Genomic DNA, 16,977 nt, shown 5'->3' with positions numbered 1-16,977 from the left:
TACATTAAGCTGCTTGATTGATGAGCAGGTAGAGACACTACATTAAGCTGCTTGATTGATGAGCAGGTAGAGACACTACATTAAGCTGCTTGATTGATGAGCAYGTAGAGACAGTACTTTAGCCCAAACACTATCAATATGTAGATAGAGAGACGATACATTAATCTGATCGATTGGTGAGCACTACAGGTAATTCTCTCTTACTTCCTGGAACACTGATTATATATTAAAACAAAACAACAGACCTCTTGACTTTAAGAGACTTAATGGCTGCACTTACACCATTCTGATCTTCTGCCCAATTATTGGTGTTGTGACCAAGCACATCTGATGTTTTGCCAATKATTCGGTACAAGTTCATAATTAGGTTGTGTGTGTTTGTGACAACTGCTGATTTAAAAGGTGGTTTATTAATTAACTTGATTGATTTACATTTTTGTTTTCAAAACAACCACACCAGACTGAGAGGAAACAAATTTTATAGCTTCCCACTGTGTTAAGTTTGAGCGTATAAAAATGTTAAGAAAGGCCGAATATACAGACAAAACCAAATCAAACAAAGTAGCATAAGTTTTTACCCAGTTTATAATAAAAAATGACATTATAAAGATCAGTGCCACACAGTAAAAAGATCCCCTATAGTTACATACTATAGACAAAACAAGGAGGGGATATAGTTGAGACGGTTTCGTGTTTACGATTTCAGCACAGAGGCCTTTCTCAAGACCCGAATGAAGAAAGCACCGGAGCAAGCAAATGAACACCTGAATGAACAAAAGCCCTGTAGCAAACACAAGAAGGCACAATGACGGGTAACAAAAGCCCTGTAGCAAACACAAGAAGGCACCAATGCACGGGCTAAAAAAGCCCTTGTTAGCAAACACAAAAGGCACAATGACGGAGTACAAAAAGCCCGGTAGCAAACACAAGAAGGCACAATGACGGGTAACAAAAGCCCTGTAGCCAAACACAAGAAGGCACAATGACGGGTAACAAAAAGCCTGTAGCAAACACAAGAAGGCACAATGACGGGTAACAAAAGCCCTGTAGCAACACACAAGAAGGCACAATGACGGGTAACAAAAGCCCTGTAGCAAACACAAGAAGGCACAATGACGGTAACAAAAGCCTGTAGCAAACACCAAGAAGGCACATGACGGGAACAAAAGCCCTGTATCAAACACAAGAAGGCACAATGACGGGTAACAAAAGCCCTGTATCAAACACAAGAAGGCACAATGAGGTAACAAAAGCCCTGTAGCAAACACAAGAAGGCACAATGACGGGTAACAAAAGCCCTGTAGCAAACACAAGAAGGCACAATGACAGGTACAAAAGCCCTGTAGGCAAACACAAGAAGGCACAATGCACGGTGAACAAAAGTCCCTGGTGGAGACCAACTGATAAATGACCGATGACACAATTCCACTGTTTTCAATATGGGACACAACCACCACCAACTCTGTAAAAAAAAACATTAGGCTAACCATACAAGAAAAGTAGGCTAGTTATGATGACTTTAGTGTCCATGGTGCAACAGATGCACGTTTTGGTCAAATTAACATCACCAGCAAAGTCAAACTGATAACCAAGTGGTTCTGGAAGTAACCTATTGTTGATTGTTATGTTGAATAAACATGATTATTGAGTATTAGTGTTATTATTGATTATTAGTGTTACTATTTTTATTAGTCCGTCTGTCCGTCCCCTGCCTTCTTGCCCTCAGAACAGCCTCAATTCGTCGGGTCATGGACCCTACAAGGTGTTAAAAGCGTTCCACAGGGATGCTGGCCCATGTTGACTCCAATGCTTCCCCACAGTAGTGTCAAGTTGGCTGGATGTCCTTTGAGTGGTAGACCATTCTTGATACATACGGGAAACGATTGAGCTTGACAAACCCAGTAGGGTTTCAGTTCTTGACACGCTCAAACCGGTGTGCCTGGTACCTATTACCATACCCCGTTCAAAGGCACTGAAATATTTTGTCTTTCCCATTCACCCTCTGAATGGCACAGATATACAATCCATGTCTCAATTGTCTCAAGGCTTAAAAATCCTTCTTTAACCTGTCTCCTCCCCTTCATCTACACTGATTGAAGTGGATTTAACAAGTGACATCAATAAAGGGTCATAGCTTTCACCTGGTCAGTCTATGTGATGGAAAGCGCAGGTGTCCCTGATGTTTTGTACACTTAGTGTGTAGGCTACTGGAAGTTATGTCAATAAAGTGATTCATATGAATATCATTTTAGTAACCTGTGTTACATTGTTTGATAGGCTATGCAATTGAATGCATTGAATGAATATCTCTGAGGGGGAGAAATATGATGAAAATATGTAGACAATTTCGTAATTACTGTTTTTATGGTCCCCCCCTAAAAAAATGATGTGTAAATCATTTTTTTTTCAATATTGGAAATATATTTTTGACATTCATATTAGCCTAGTGCGTAAAATCCCAAATCTATTCCTATAAAGTTGSGCGCAGTTTCGCCTCAGGAATAACTGACGTGCATCGACATTAAAGCGACTGTAAAGTTAACCTTTCATTCACGATTGAGATAGAAACGTGTTGATTCTATTGAGAGCTTCTTTTTAAATTATAAAAACGTAGGCCTAGACCATGTCAGATAAGCAATTAGGCTATTATCTAAAATATAAACCCAATGCCAATATAAACAAAAGATAAACCKTTAGGAAATTAATCCGCACAGAAACTATTTAAAGTGGAGTTGGTGTTAGCCCTACCATTCCCCGCTGAGGAAAGTTCGGTTCCGGGATCCACTGAATGAAACTGAACTTGAACTTCCATTGCGCGATTCCCGTTATCCCCCGTGCCTCGGATGAAACAATACTATTAAGCTAACTGATAAACATGAAATGAAATATGCTTCCTTGAAGCGGAGTCGGACCATTGTCTTCTCTTCCAACAGAACACACTGACTAACGCACTGGCTTTTGACATGTTAAGTTTAGCTGTATTCATGGGTGGGGTTTGAAATGCGATTGGTTATGGTTCTCACAGTATGCTATAATAAAACGTCTATTGATTATATTGATTGGGAAAATGGTGAACTCTGTGTAGAAAATGCTACTCAAGCWGGGATTGGCTGATCCAAGATGACCAAAAGGTGAGCCTATAATGCAAATAATATAATTTTATGGACTATTTCGCGACATTACACAAGAGTCGGAAACATATATCTAGATTGCATCTATATGTCAATGAATTGCACACATTTAAGACGGATAGCTGTGAATTTGATGATATCATATTTTCCAGGATATACTCTTGTAAAGAACATGTACAATAGTTCAGCAAAGTGTGTTTATTTTTTTCTCAATTTTTATTGATTTGAAGGAAACACTTTACATGAATGGCACTCGGTGAGATGTATTCTAATTCCTAATTCTATGGCGCATCCTCTCTAGCTCCCAAATAATGTTGCAAGGGAATGACATTCCATGAGCAACATTAGGTCACATTATGGAGAACATGGTTATGGTTTGAAACTAGGACAACATAATGTAACGACCCTGGGTTTATTAGCGCGGAAATCGACTCTGCCGCACAGCATGCTTTTGCGGCACAGTCTGTCTATAGCGCCCTGGACTTCGGGCTGGAAGGTCGAGGGTTCGAGACCTGCTCCCTGCTGTTTCATTACAATAATTTCATTTGTTTACATATTAAATAAAGTCTCCTATGATAAAAACATAGAAAATTGGGTAGTTTGTTGGCTATGATAATGAAACCAATACTATTCCATTAGTTTGAATTGATTTGCCCCAATGGAAATGGTTGCGTTCCAGGCATATTTTTAATTTATGTTTTGCAGTATAGCTGCGCAGATTAACAGATCTCACAACCGCTGCAAAGGTGCGACCTGTAACATATGGGTAACGTCCACTCCTCACCTCACGATGGCAGTCGTGTACACCCCAGCTTCTTTCACGCCTGGCGGACTAGGGTTTGTTTCAGATCGCAACGTCAGACAACGTTTTCTATGGGTGCAACCCAACGCAAACGCAAGGTGAGGTCGGTCCCAGTTTTTGTATGCCCATGAACATAGCCCATATTCTGTGTTTACATTGGTTAAATAGCTAACTAGGTCATATTTTTTTCGCTGTCTTTCAAATTAACGTTTTCCAAATGACGCGTCGTTTCAACAAAAGGTTAGCTTGGATACATATTTAGCTAGCAACTGCTTTTTAGTAGCTAGTAGTAGACTCGTAGATTTAGCACAAGCAGAATGGCTAGTTAACGTTAGCTAGCTTCGTCGATGTGCATAAGAGAAGCTAGGCAATTTTGCTAGCTGTATGTGAGATTTTTTTTTATTCTAGTCAACTAGCTAGCAAACATTCAAAACGGACACTAACAAATTGATTGCCTTGCTCAAGTATGGGGATGTGCTTGCCGTGCCTTGGTGGAGCTGGAGACGACGTGGTACCGACACCAGACCCAGTAAGTTAGCTAGCAAACTACAAACTATCCTGTTAATTATAACATGTTCATTAGCTAGCTTGGTTGCTAGCTACTCTGAGTGTGCCATTTTCTGTCCTTCGATCAACGTTGACCTAACGTTGCTTGAACAAAATGCTATCTAGGTGTGCCAGAGTGTTGGTTATTGACAGTAAACATAGCTAGCGAGGTAACTACAGATTTTTATTGTTCAATGTTTACCTTACCAAACTASCTACCTAGTTTCAGACCCGCCCCTATCTGGTTATAGCCTGGGTACCTGTCTGTTTGTGCCAGTATGCCCCTCCTTGTCATTCCTGTTACCAAACATAACCTGGTCCCAGATTTGTTTGTTCATGTCAACTTGGTTATATTATTCTTCTAAGATAAATTATTTTGAAAAGGTCTCTCCCCGTGTTATGGAAGTTATATGAATGATAACTGTAATACTCATACCCTCTTCCAATAGATTGAAACCACAGATGTCCTATAAATCCCTTATCTATGTAATTCTATGATTTGAAACACTCAACATCATGTTCTGCTTCCTTCACAGGAGACGAGGAGACGTCAGCTAGCAGAGGCAGCTGAGAAGAGACAGAAAGAGGTATGACTGGTTTTGACAAGTGTTCACGACAACCATATAGCCTAGGCCTACACTGTTACACTAAGGGCTGGTTTCCTGGACACAGATTGAGCCTAGTCCTGGACTGAAAAGCACTTTCAATGGAGATTCTCCAGGACTAGGCTTAATTTGTGTTCGGGAAACCAGCCCTATATAACCTACACATGGTGGTCCTTTGTGACTTAGTTGGATTAGGGTGTGGTGTGGTTGTGGGTTCATTTTCCACCGGGATCTTGTACACATACCTTTTGTATGCACTCACTGTACCATAAAAAGTCACTTAGGATGAAAGTGTCTGCTAAGTATCATACTGGATACAGCCGCTGACCAGTCAGTCTCAGCAGCCAGCCACTCTCCCTGCCTTTTTATTCATGGAGTTTATACTGAGACAGAGTGGAGCCTACTGGGAGAATCAAATCAGAGTTGATTTGTCACATACACAGGATACAGCAGGTATAAACGGTACAGTGAAATGCCTACTTGCAAGCTCTCCTCAACAGTGCAGTACAGATATCAATAATAATCAAACGTCAAATCAAAAATAGAACAAGCAATGTAAAAGGAGTATCATGGAAATAAGAATAATAACTGGTTGTGGTAGAATGTGTAGACAATGTGATATATTATATACATTAGGACTGTGCTATATTATATACATTAGGACTGTGCTCCCGAGTGGTGCAGCGGTCTAAGGCACTGCATCTCAGTGCTGGAGGTGTCACTACAGACCCCGGTTTGATCTTGGGCTGTATCACAACCAGCCGTGATTGGGAGTCCCATAGGGTGGCGCACAATTGGCCCAGTGTTGTCCGGGTTTGGCCCGGGGGGGGTTAGGCCGTCATTGTAAAATAAGAATTTGTTCTTAACTGACTTGCCTAGTTAAATAAAGGTTAAATAAACAAAAAATATGTCAAGTATGACATATTTACAAGTAATAATGTGAATTGTGAGAAGGTAAACCGGTGTACCTATCATTTAAATCGTTTTCACACTATTGTTCTGACCCAAACCCTACTGTGCTGACTCCAATATTTTTCCAGCACAGTTCCAGCAGCTACGATAGATGTGCTGTGTGAGCGGGTCAGCACACTGCAGCTCGGCTCGATTCGTCTGTATCGTGTGAAAAGGGTAGCCTATATAACTAGAGACTTTAACCAAGAAATCCAATCTTTGTTGTTTGTACCCTTGTGGCAAGGCTACTAAAGTCTCATCAATCAATGTTTAGACTGGTGGGTATTTTTTACTGTGACACAGAAATTCTTCAGTCAAAGCCAATTGTTTCCAACGAAATAAAACATGTCAGACTATTAAAGCAGCCAGGTGAGTATGAGGAGAATGACTGAGCTCATCTCGTGGATTCTCTGGCATCTTCCACCCACCCCCCACACACACACACACACACACCACCACCACCAGCTCAGCATTATTTTTGCAACCCTTCCATTTGGGACACAACCAATGTCTTTAGCCAGCTGCCATTCTGACTTCCCCATCTCCTCTTAGACAACCTACAGGGGTGTCAAAAACCCAGAAGCAGTTGAGAGAAAGAAAAAGAAACAGGAGGAGATGAACAAACAAGAGATGACCACGTCTCCGTCTGGAGGGGGAGGAGGGCTGAAGGTAGGTCCTTTCATCTAGAACACAGATTAGGTGATGTCTGGAGGAGGACTGGAGGTGGGTCCTTTCATCTAGAACACAGATTAGGTGATGTCTGGAGGAGGACTGGAGGTGGGTCCTTTCATCTAGAACACAGATTAGGTGATGTTTGGAGGGGGAGGGTGGAGGTGAGTCCTTTCATCTAGAACACAGCATTAGGTGATGTTTGGAGGGGGAGGGTGGAGGTGAGTCCTTTCATCTAGAACACAGATTAGTGATGTTTGGAGGGGAGGGTGGAGGTGAGTCCTTTCATCTAGGACACAGATTAGGTGATGTTTGGAGGGGGAGGGTGGAGGTGAGTCCTTTCATCTAGACACAGATTAGGTGATGTTTGGAGGGGGAGGGTGGAGGTGAGTCCTTTCATCTAGGACACAGATTAGGTGATGTTTGGAGGGGAGGAGAGGTGAAGGGTAGTCCTTTCATCTAGGACACAGATTAGGTGATGTTGGAGGGGGAGGGTGGAGGTGAGTCCTTTCATCTAGGACACAGATTAGGTGATGTTTGGAGGGGGGAGGGTGGAGGTGAGTCCTTTCATCTAGAACACAGATTAGGTGATGTCTGGAGGGGGAGGGTAGGTGGGTCCTTTCATCTTCTAGAACACAGATTAGGTGATGTCTGGAGGGGGAGGGTGGAGGTGAGTCCTTTCATCTAGAGACACAGATTAGGTGATGTCTGGAGGGGGAGGGTGGAGGTGAGTCCTTTCATCTAGGACACAGATTAGGTGATGTTTGGAGGGGGAGGGGAGGTGAGTCCTTTCATCTAGAACACAGATTAGGTGATGTTGGAGGGGAGGAGGAGGTGAGTCCCTTCATCTAGAACACAGATTAGTGATGTTTGGAGGGGGAGGGTGGAGGTGAGTCCTTTCATCTAGAACACAGATTAGGTGATGTTTGGAGGGGGAGGGTGGAGGTGAGTCCTTTCATCTAGGAACACAGATTAGGTGATGTCTGGAGGGGGAGGGTGGAGGTGAGTCCTTTTCATCTAGACACAGATTAGGTGATGTTTGGAGGGGAGGAGGAGGGCTGAAGGTGGGTCCTTTCATCTAGAACACAGATTAGGTGATGTTTGGAGGGGGAGGGTGGAGGTGAGTCCTTTCATCTAGGACAACAGATTAGGTGATGTTTGGAGGGGGAGGGTGGAGGTGAGTCCTTTCATCTAGAACACAGATTAGGTGATGTTTGGAGGGAGGGTGGAGGTGGAGTCCTTCATCTAGAACACAGATTAGGTGATGTTTGGAGGAGGGTGGAGGTGAGTCCTTTCATCTAGAACACAGATTAGGTGATGTTTGGAGGGGGAGGGTGGAGGTGAGTCCTTTCATCTAGACACAGATTAGGTGATGTTTGGAGGGGGAGGGTGGAGGTGAGTCCTTTCATCTAGAAACACAGATTAGGTGATGTTTGAGGAGGAGGGTGGATGTGTGAGTCCTTTCATTCTAGAACACAGATTAGGTGATGTTTTGGAGGGGGAGGCGTGGAGGTGAGTCCTTTCATCTAGAACACAGATTAGGTGATGTTTGGAGGGGGAGGGTGGAGGTGAGTCCTTTCATCTAGAACACAGATTAGGTGATGTTTGGAGGAGGGGTTACAGATGCATTGTAACTGCTGGTTGATGCTCAGTTGGAGCTGTAGAAATGTTGTTGTTCTCACTATATTTACATATATATTTACGTCTACAAAATAGGAACTTCATACAGGCAATATACTGTTAATTGCTGTGGTCATTCCTATTCAATAACAGAATTCACTTTTTTCCCCTTCTGTCTGTAGTGGCAGGTGGGCTAAAGATCGACGGACATGGAGAGATTTATGAAAGTCTCAATCTACACTGAGGTTCAGCCAACAACATGAAGAATATTGGTACCAGTTGACTTGAAAATGCCTTTTTGGCTGTCTGTCCTTCTAAAAATGTTTTATTTAAAATACAAGCTTTTTCAGAGGCAGCGGGATAGTTTGCCATGCTTCGCCTTGGTAGAAAGAAAGATTCTGCTGCTCGATGTTGGCCGTGTGCAGCGCAGTACATGCCTCCCCTAATGCCAAGATGTACAAGAGATATGGATCTTTGGAACGGACAGGGTGACTATGACACAGCTATGAGTAGCATACAGTATCCACACTCACAGTACATCTATAAACTGTACCAGCCGTCTTGCCACTCTCTTTCTCTGCTCTTTCCCCCTTTCGCTCTCTCTCTCTCCATCTACTAGTCCTCTGCCCTCTCTCTCCACCTTTTCTCTCTCTCTCTCTCTCTCTCCCTGCCATTTCAACTTTGCAGATTTTATACCATTTTGCTTACTGCTTTTGTAATTTATTTCTGACATTTTAAAACTTTTTAAAGAATGTTCTCATTCTTGTGACAGTTTATATGATAGATTTCTCCTAAAAAAAATATACGCTACCAAGTCCTTCATGTTCAACATAGGCCTAGATGATTCATAAAACATTTTCTATTGTATATCAGTGTGGAAAATGAGCTACATTTTATATAACTACTTATGAACCACATTTGAATGCTGTTTTAGAGTTTATGCACCAACACTATCTAATCAGTTGACATTTCACTTTAGAGATTGGTTTTCCTATTGTCTATGCAATAGAAGTTATTTGCTCCACTTTAGTATTGGTTTGTAATGTACGAAGGATATTTATCTTGATCTCTGCTTTTATTTAATATTAATGAAGTTGTTGACAGATTGACGTGTTGTATGGGTAGTTGGCTGTATCCCGTAGATTTTGAGTTTTCCCATTTCCAACCTGTGCACGAACAGTAACATTGTTTATGCATTCTGTCGGTACGATGGTAACATATAGGACTGAGTCGATTTTTGTCTACTGGCCTTACCTGTCGACCACAATGAGAACTCAACTGAAATGGAAGGAAAGAAGCATGCCTGAACTAGCAGGGTGCTAGTGTGTACTTGATGAAGTATTGACTTTTTACCTGCCTTGCTTTGTACTCTAGTGCTTTTTCTCCCTATTCCCTTACTGCTTCAAGTGCTCTTGCCATTTTGAAGGGTATGAAGTCACGCCAATGTAATTTTGTAGAAATAAAAGACTCTTGTTGACTTTTTCTCTGTGGGTTTTTGGTAAAAAAGGGATCAGTTACATTGCATCCATCTTGGAACATAATGTTCTTGCTGTGATGATCACTGATCAGGGTTACAGTGCTTTGTAACCTGATCACCACATTCTTATCGGCAGACTCAACAGCCTTGGTTTCTCAAATGACTGCCTCGCCTGGTTCACCAACTACTTCTCAGATAGAGTTCAGTGTGTCAAATCGGAGGGCCTGTTGTCTGGAACCTCTGGCAGTCTCTATGGGGGTGCCACAGGGTTCAATTCTCGGGCCGACTCTCTTTTCTGTATAAATCAATGATGTCGCTCTTGCTGCGTGTGATTCCCTGATCCACCTCTACGCAGACGGCACCATTCTGTATACTTTTAGTACTTCTTTGGACACTGTGTTAACTAACCTCCAGACGAGCTTCAATGCCATACAACTCTCCTTCTGTGGCCTCCAACTGCCCTTAAATGCAAGTAAAACTAAATGCATGCTCTTCAACCGATCGCTGCCCCTACCTGCCCGTCCAGCATCACTACTCTGGACAGTTCTGACTTAGAATATGTGGACAACTACAAATACCTAGGTGTCTGATTAGACTGTAAACTCTCCTTCCAGACTCACATTAAGCATCTCCAATCCAAAATTAAATCCAGAATCGGCTTCCTATTTCGCAACAAAGCATCCTTCACTCATGCTGCCAAACATACCCTTGTAAAACTGACTATCCTACCGATCCTTGACTTCAGCGATGTCATTTACAAAATAGACTCCAACACTCTACTCAACAAATTGGCTGCAGTCTATCACAGTACCATCCGTTTTGTCACCAAAGCCCCATATACTGCCCACCACTGCGACCTGTACGCTCTTGTTGGCTGGCCCTCGCTTCATACTCGTCGCCAAACCCACTGGCTCCAGGTCATCTATAAGTCTTTGCTAGGTAAAGCCCCGCCTTATCTCAGCTCACTGGTCACCATAGCATCACCGACCCGTAGCACGCGCTCCAGCAGATATATTTCATTGGTCACCCCCAAAGCCAATTCCTCCTTTGGCTGCCTTTCCTTCCAGTTCTCTGCTGCCAATGACTGGAACGAACTGCAAAAATCACTGAAGCTGGAGACTCATATCTCCCTCACTAACTTTAAGCACCAGCTGTCAGAGCAGCTCACAGATCACTGCACCTGCACGTAGCCCATCTGTAGATAGCCCATCCAACTACCTCATCCCCATACTGTTATTTATTTATTTTGCTCCTTTGCACCCCAGTATCTCTATTTGCACATGCATCTTCTGCACATCTATCACTCCAGTGTTTAATTGCTATATTGTAATTACTTTGCCACTATGGCCTATTTTATTTGCCTATCTCCCTTATCTTACCTCATTTGCACACACTGTATATAGACCTTTTCTTTTTCTATTGTGTTATTGACTGTATGTTTGTTTATTCCATGTGTAACTCTGTGTTGTTTGTGTTGCACTGCTTTGCTTTATCTTGGTCAGGTCGCAGTTGTAAATGAGAACTTGTTCTCAACTAGCCTACCTGGTCAAATAAAGGTGAAATAAATAAAATACATAGTTTTTAGCAGTACTGTTAATAAGCTCTAGGGGTCAGTAATGGATCCCAATGTGTTTATGATGGATATCGTTAGGTAGGACTTTAATAGGAATTCAGCATTCTCATTAAAAACATATTTCATTGTTGACTTACATTCGAATGGAATGTAACTCTTTGGTTAAAAAAAAAAAGCATAAGAAATGGTCAGGGACAAACCCTTCACTGTACATACCGTTTGAGCTAGACATGACGATGACAGTTTTTGAAGTTGCTCGCCATAAAAAAAATGTTTTGATGGGATTTGTAGTCCTTGAAGTACAGATCATTCTGTCTGACCTGTGGGAGCCTCTGTAGCTCAGAACTACAGACGAATAATTGGCTGGTTAGCCGGCGTACACGCCAGACAAGGAACAGGCCCTATAAATAGTCTGCCCTTCCCTTGTTCGTTCTTTCACTGAGTTAAGATGTCTGTCGGAAGCATTATGGCTATCATTATAAAGCTTGGTTCTATTTGGCAGCCGGACAGAAAATACAATACATCCGTCATAAAATGATAAGCTACCTTTGGTGAGTAATCATTTGCAGACTTGTTGAGTTAGCCTAGTTTGTAATTTATTTTCGCTGCACATAGTTTGCTTCAAGATGGCTAACGTTAGCTATTTTYGCTTACGACTCTCCCAATTAATAATTTCGTGGAAGAATACATATGTTAACTAGCTCATGTTTAAAGTAAATTACATGCCAACCGGTATAAACTAAACTTCGAAGTTAGCTAAAGGTTTAACGTTAACTAACATTAACCTAGCTAGTGCCACGTGGGTCCATAGTGCGTTAATGTAAAACTMTTTTTGTACACCGCACAACGTTTTAATTATAATCTTTGGTCTTTCTATGAAGATATCTTTGTCCAGTTCTGCTACTGAATGATGGTGATCGATATTTGTGACTCTGAGAAAGACCTGGAATTTTATAACTCGTATTAGTTAGCTGTTTTTAACAAAGTTTTACTTAGCTTTAGTTAACAACTGCATGATAAATGAAGTTTATCAAACTACCATTTGTCTCGTGTCAGTAACAGATGTTGTATTTCAGGGGTTCTGTAATGAGTGATGGTCGGTCTACAGAGGCGGCTGTAGGAAGTCCATGATATGAGGTTGTCGTCAGGTGAGTCTAATTTCCCAATGATAATCAAACTGACTGATAACACCTGGTCAGGTTTAAGGAACAGAGCCAGTGATGACAAACTAAAATAACTTTTCTGACACCTCGTATGAGAGCTGGTAACAGCCTCTGATTCGAACTCCACTCTGAGGCCCTGGTAGTAACTATGTGTGTGACTTACAGTGAGTGGTATTACTGGTGAGGTATTCATCTTTCTCAACCTTTCTCCCACCAGGATTTGGGTGCTCGGTGCTGCAGTCTGGTTGGTCAGTCTGAGACCATGTGACCTGCAGTGATCATCAGCCCTCTGGTAAACAACCCCTCCTACTGCTCAGACATTACTTTGTTTTCTAGTGATTGTTGGTGTATAGTAGCAGTGAGCCAGTGATGACAAAACTAAAATAACTTTTCTGACACCTCGTATGAGAGCTGGTAACAGCCTCTGATTCGAACTCCACTCTGAGGCCCTGGTAGTAACTATGTAAAGGTGGTACTGTAGTCTGTCAAACTGTATCCTAGGTGAGGTTTTGGCTCTACGCTGACCAAAAGTGTTCCTCTGTTTCAGGTTCCATGGATGGGAGGGGCTTCCCACCATACTCCCAACATGTTAAGGGAAGGTTACTGCCCACAGCTGGTGTTATCCAGTATATGTGCTATGTATCAAACTAAGCATTGTATGTGGGCCAAATCATTAGCTAAATAATGAATGTGGAGATCAGCCAAGTTCGAGAGACTAGACTGTTTGTTATAACCCTGGATTGTACACTGAAATAATAAATTTAATGATTCACCGGTAGCTGGGGGGTGTGAGGTCTGTCTGATAACGCTGCTCTGGTTTCTTGATAATCAATTCGTACAGGCCCTAGTTTTAGCACACCTGGGCTGCAGTCCAAACACTTAAGACCCACCCTGTCCCTTCAGCCCTCTAAGATTTGCATGTGGGACAATTCATTTAACCTTACATGATGTCAATGTTGCAATTTAGCAAGTTGTGACAATTTCTTGGTGTCCCTAGATTGTTAAAACTGAAATGGTGTAAGCGTATTGCTGTAACGGTAGCTAAGATGGGGAGGTCTGTCAGTGATAAAGCGCTGCTTTTCGATCCACAAAACAATTACTACAGGCTCTAGTTTTATCACACCTGGACTACTGCACAGTTATATGTTAAAAGTGCCACAAAGGACAGGCAAATTAATTTGCACAGAATGGGGTACTACTGCTGGCTCTTAAAGGGATACTTCAGTGGTTTATTTTTTATGATYCCTTTTATTTACTTCCCCAGAGTCTGACCTCATGGATATCAGTTTGGTCTGCATCCAGTTTGAAGGAAGTAGCCAGCTATTGCTAAATAGCATTAGTAAAGGGAAGTAGACAATAGAGCCTTGTTGTCAAAAGCCTAAAGTATCGCTTAAAATGTTCTAGTCCCCTCCCCCCCTCTGCTTGCCCTACCTATAAACTCCCGAGTGGCGCACCTGTCTAAGGCGCTGCATCTCAGTGCTGGAGACCTCACTACCGACGCCCTGGTTTGAATCCAGGCTCTATCACAACCGGCCATGATCGGAAATCCCTTAGGGCGTCGTCCGGGTTTGGCCTGTGTAGATGTCATTGTAAATAAGAATTTGTTCTTAATGGACTTGCCTACTACATAAAAAAAAATGTATTTAGATGTACCCTACAGCTGATCTCAGCAACAGTATGCTTAATCTCCAGTGTGGCAGTTTTAATATTTTTATGATGTCAATAAAGTTTTATAGCATGTGTTCTGGTGCTTTGTGTGAATGGAATTGATACTGGATTAGTTTCTAGTTGGTTCTAATGCAACTGCCTGTATGCTCCACCACTGCTATCCATGCAGTCTCTGTAATGGTGGCCATTGGCAGTACTGATTTATCAGTAGGGATACGTAAAGTATCACAATAGGAAGTCCGCCAGCCGGCTCTAGCAATTTGCCTGGGAATGTTAAATGAACACTTGTCAGTGGTTAAAATAGACTGACACAATGAATATTCTCAGAATCAATCCTAATGACATTCCCATCAAAGACAATGTTCTAAATTAGTCCTAATCCTTTTGTTTTAGCTTCAAACAATAGAGCTAAACTAATGGCTGGAAAGTACTGGTGCATTGTAGAAATGCATATATTTTAGAGAAATGTATGAACACCTATGTATAGCTGTTCATAACATTACGACTTGTGATATGGCACTATAGCATTTAACCTAGTTGATCATTATGGTGTAGCTCTTTGGTCAAAGCAGAAGGATTTGTGGTTTTACTTAATTTGCTGTACTGGTCAATGATTTATAARGGTGATTCTGATCTATTCATACATTGTGGCCCGAGACTATGGAAATTCAACGTGTAYCTAGATCTGGTATGCATGTTGACTAGCTGGCCTGGTGTAAGTAATTTAGCCAAGTAGCCTAGGACAAGAAATTGAAAGCGTGTACTGCTTGACAGTGATAGACCGTTTAGGTAAAGGCAACATGAAAGAAGATAGCGTTGTCATTTCACAGCAAGTAGGGAGGGTGAGTTAACAATGTTCTTTCTACTTTCAACCACACGAACCTAACAGCTTAAAAATCTAATTCACTGAATATTTTACATAATACAAGCCGTAGCTCAATACTATGTGTCAGAGAACGGATATCATATCCTCGTTGGGGTGGGATCAGTAGCGGTGCGTGGGTCAAGCCACTCCAGAGGGGGGYYAAAAGGCCTTATTACGGCCTATGTGTTGTACCCTATCTTAGCACCTCGTTGGGGTGGGATCAGTAGCGGTGCGTGGGTCAAGCCACTCCAGAGGGGGGAAAAAAGGCCTTATTACGGCCTATGTGTTGTACCCTGTCTTAGCATTTTCACACAACCAAACCGTAAACGATCTAAAAATGTGTGTAAATCGATGATGTTGCTTAGATGATTTGTATGAGGTGTGAAAATGTTAATATACACTACCGGTCAAAAGTTTGAAAACCTACTCATACAAGGATTTGTTATTTTTACTATTTTCTACATTGTAGAATATCATCAAAAAAAGTGTTAAACAAATCAAAATGTATTTTATATTTGAGATTCTTCAAATAGCCARTCTTTGCCTTGACTGCTTTGCACACTCTTGGCATTCTCTCAACCAGCTTCATGAGGTTGTCACCTAGAATGCATTTCAATTAACGTGTGCCTTAAAAGRTAATTTGTGGAATTTCTTTCCTTAATGCATTTGAGCCAATTAGTTGTGTTGTGACAACGTAGGGGGGTATACAGAACATAGCCCTATTTGGTCAAAGACCAAGTCCGTATTATGGCAAGAAAAGCTCAAATAAGCAAAGGTCTCAGTCAGTACGGAACATTTCAAGAACTTTGAAAGTTTCTTCAAGTGCAGTTGCAAAAACCATCAAGCGCTATGATGAAACTAGTTCACATGAGGACTGCCACAGGAATGGAAGACGGAGAGTTACCTCTGCTGCAGAGGATAAGTTCATTAGAGTTACCAGCCTCAGTAATTGCAGCCCAAATAAATGCTTCACAGAGTTCAAGTAACAGACACATCTCAACATCAACTGTTCAGAGGAGACTGAATCAGGCCTTCATGGTCAAATTGCTGCAAAGAAACCACTATTAAAGGACACCAGTAATAAGAGACTTGCTTGGGCCAAGAAACACGAGCAATGGACATTAGACCGGTGGAAATCTGTCCTTTGGTCTGGAGTCCAAATTTTAGATTTTTGGTTCCAACCGCCGTGTCTTTGTGAGACGCGGTGTCTATAAAAGTAGCGAGGCTACATACAGACACTGGTTAGTCAGGCTGATTGAGGTAGTATGTACATGTAGATATGGTTAAAGTGACTATGCATATATGATGAACAGAGAGTAGCAGTAGCGTAAAAGAGGGGTTGGCGGGTGGTGGGTGGAATACAATGCAGATAGCCCTTTTGGTTGGACCAATTGCGGTAGTATGTACATGAATGTATAGTTAAAGTGACTATGCATATATGATAATCAGAGAGTAGCAGCAGCGTAAAAAGAGGGGTTGGGGGGGCACACAATGCAAATAGTCCGGGTAGCCATTTGACAACCTGTTCAGGAGTCTTATGGTTTGGGGGTAAAAACTGTTGAGAAGCCTTTTTGTCCTAGACTTGGCACTCCGGTACCGCTTGCCATGTGAGCAGGTAGACAGTACATTAAGCTGAATGATTGGTGAGCAGGTAGAGACACTACATTAAGCTGATTGATTGATGAGCAAAGTGGAAAATCATCACACAGTATAATCAGGAGTTTTAAATGCATTACTATCGATGCCCAATCTCCTTCAGAATGCAGCAGATGGCAACAGCAGCAATTTGCTGAAATGGTAAATTTTACCAGCAGCTTGGAGAAATAATGGAACAGGGCAGTTCCTTTCTCACTAAATGTCCTTMTAGACAGCTAGACCAAAACAGGAAGCTACTGAGGCAAGTCATC

General features: G+C 42.0%; 1 protein-coding gene, 1 long non-coding RNA gene and 3 other non-coding genes across 6 annotated transcripts; all 5 read left to right on the top strand.

Annotated features, from left to right (window-relative positions):
• Positions 1–3,980: 3,980 nt before the first annotated feature.
• svip (small VCP interacting protein) lies at positions 3,981–9,131 on the top strand. Of its 2 annotated transcripts, none has more exons than XM_024135640.2 (5): positions 3,981–4,031; positions 4,399–4,462; positions 5,016–5,066; positions 6,588–6,704; positions 8,507–9,131. In XM_024135640.2, exons 2-5 carry the CDS (start codon positions 4,400–4,402, stop codon positions 8,519–8,521), a joined length of 246 nt encoding a protein of 81 aa, XP_023991408.1. In that variant the 5' UTR covers positions 3,981–4,031; position 4,399; the 3' UTR covers positions 8,522–9,131. The 2 variants fall into 2 exon arrangements, with proteins under 2 accessions (XP_023991408.1, XP_023991409.1); XM_024135641.2 differs by lacking the exon at positions 3,981–4,031 and adding an exon at positions 4,059–4,173.
• A 2,668-nt stretch (positions 9,132–11,799) lies between these two features.
• On the top strand, positions 11,800–13,633 carry LOC112068474 (uncharacterized). Its single transcript, XR_002893573.2, has 4 exons — positions 11,800–11,925; positions 12,451–12,522; positions 12,755–12,829; positions 13,085–13,633. It is a non-coding gene; the product is annotated as an uncharacterized lncRNA (long non-coding RNA).
• LOC112068504 (small nucleolar RNA SNORD38) lies at positions 12,245–12,314 on the top strand. Its single transcript, XR_002893587.1, has one exon. It is a non-coding gene; the product is annotated as a small nucleolar RNA SNORD38 (small nucleolar RNA).
• Positions 12,587–12,674, top strand: LOC112068497 (small nucleolar RNA SNORD60). The gene has a single exon (XR_002893580.1). It is a non-coding gene; the product is annotated as a small nucleolar RNA SNORD60 (small nucleolar RNA).
• Positions 12,899–12,987, top strand: LOC112068499 (small nucleolar RNA SNORD60). Its single transcript, XR_002893582.1, has one exon. It is a non-coding gene; the product is annotated as a small nucleolar RNA SNORD60 (small nucleolar RNA).
• Positions 13,634–16,977: the final 3,344 nt, after the last annotated feature.

Source organism: Salvelinus sp. IW2-2015, unplaced genomic scaffold, assembly GCF_002910315.2.
Source record: "Salvelinus sp. IW2-2015 unplaced genomic scaffold, ASM291031v2 Un_scaffold537, whole genome shotgun sequence".
Taxonomy (NCBI): domain Eukaryota; kingdom Metazoa; phylum Chordata; class Actinopteri; order Salmoniformes; family Salmonidae; genus Salvelinus; species Salvelinus sp. IW2-2015.
The sequence above is the reverse complement of the archived record's forward strand: the minus strand, read 5'-3'. Positions and strand labels throughout refer to the sequence as shown.

Excerpts from the sequence above, each read along its gene's own strand:
- svip (XM_024135641.2), top strand. The coding sequence starts at position 4,151 with ATGACGCGTCGTTTCAACAAAAG. Across the intron at positions 4,463-5,015 it reads TGGTACCGACACCAGACCCA|GAGACGAGGAGACGTCAGCT; the intron begins GTAAGTTAGCTA and ends CTTCCTTCACAG. Across the intron at positions 5,067-6,587 it reads CTGAGAAGAGACAGAAAGAG|ACAACCTACAGGGGTGTCAA; the intron begins GTATGACTGGTT and ends ATCTCCTCTTAG.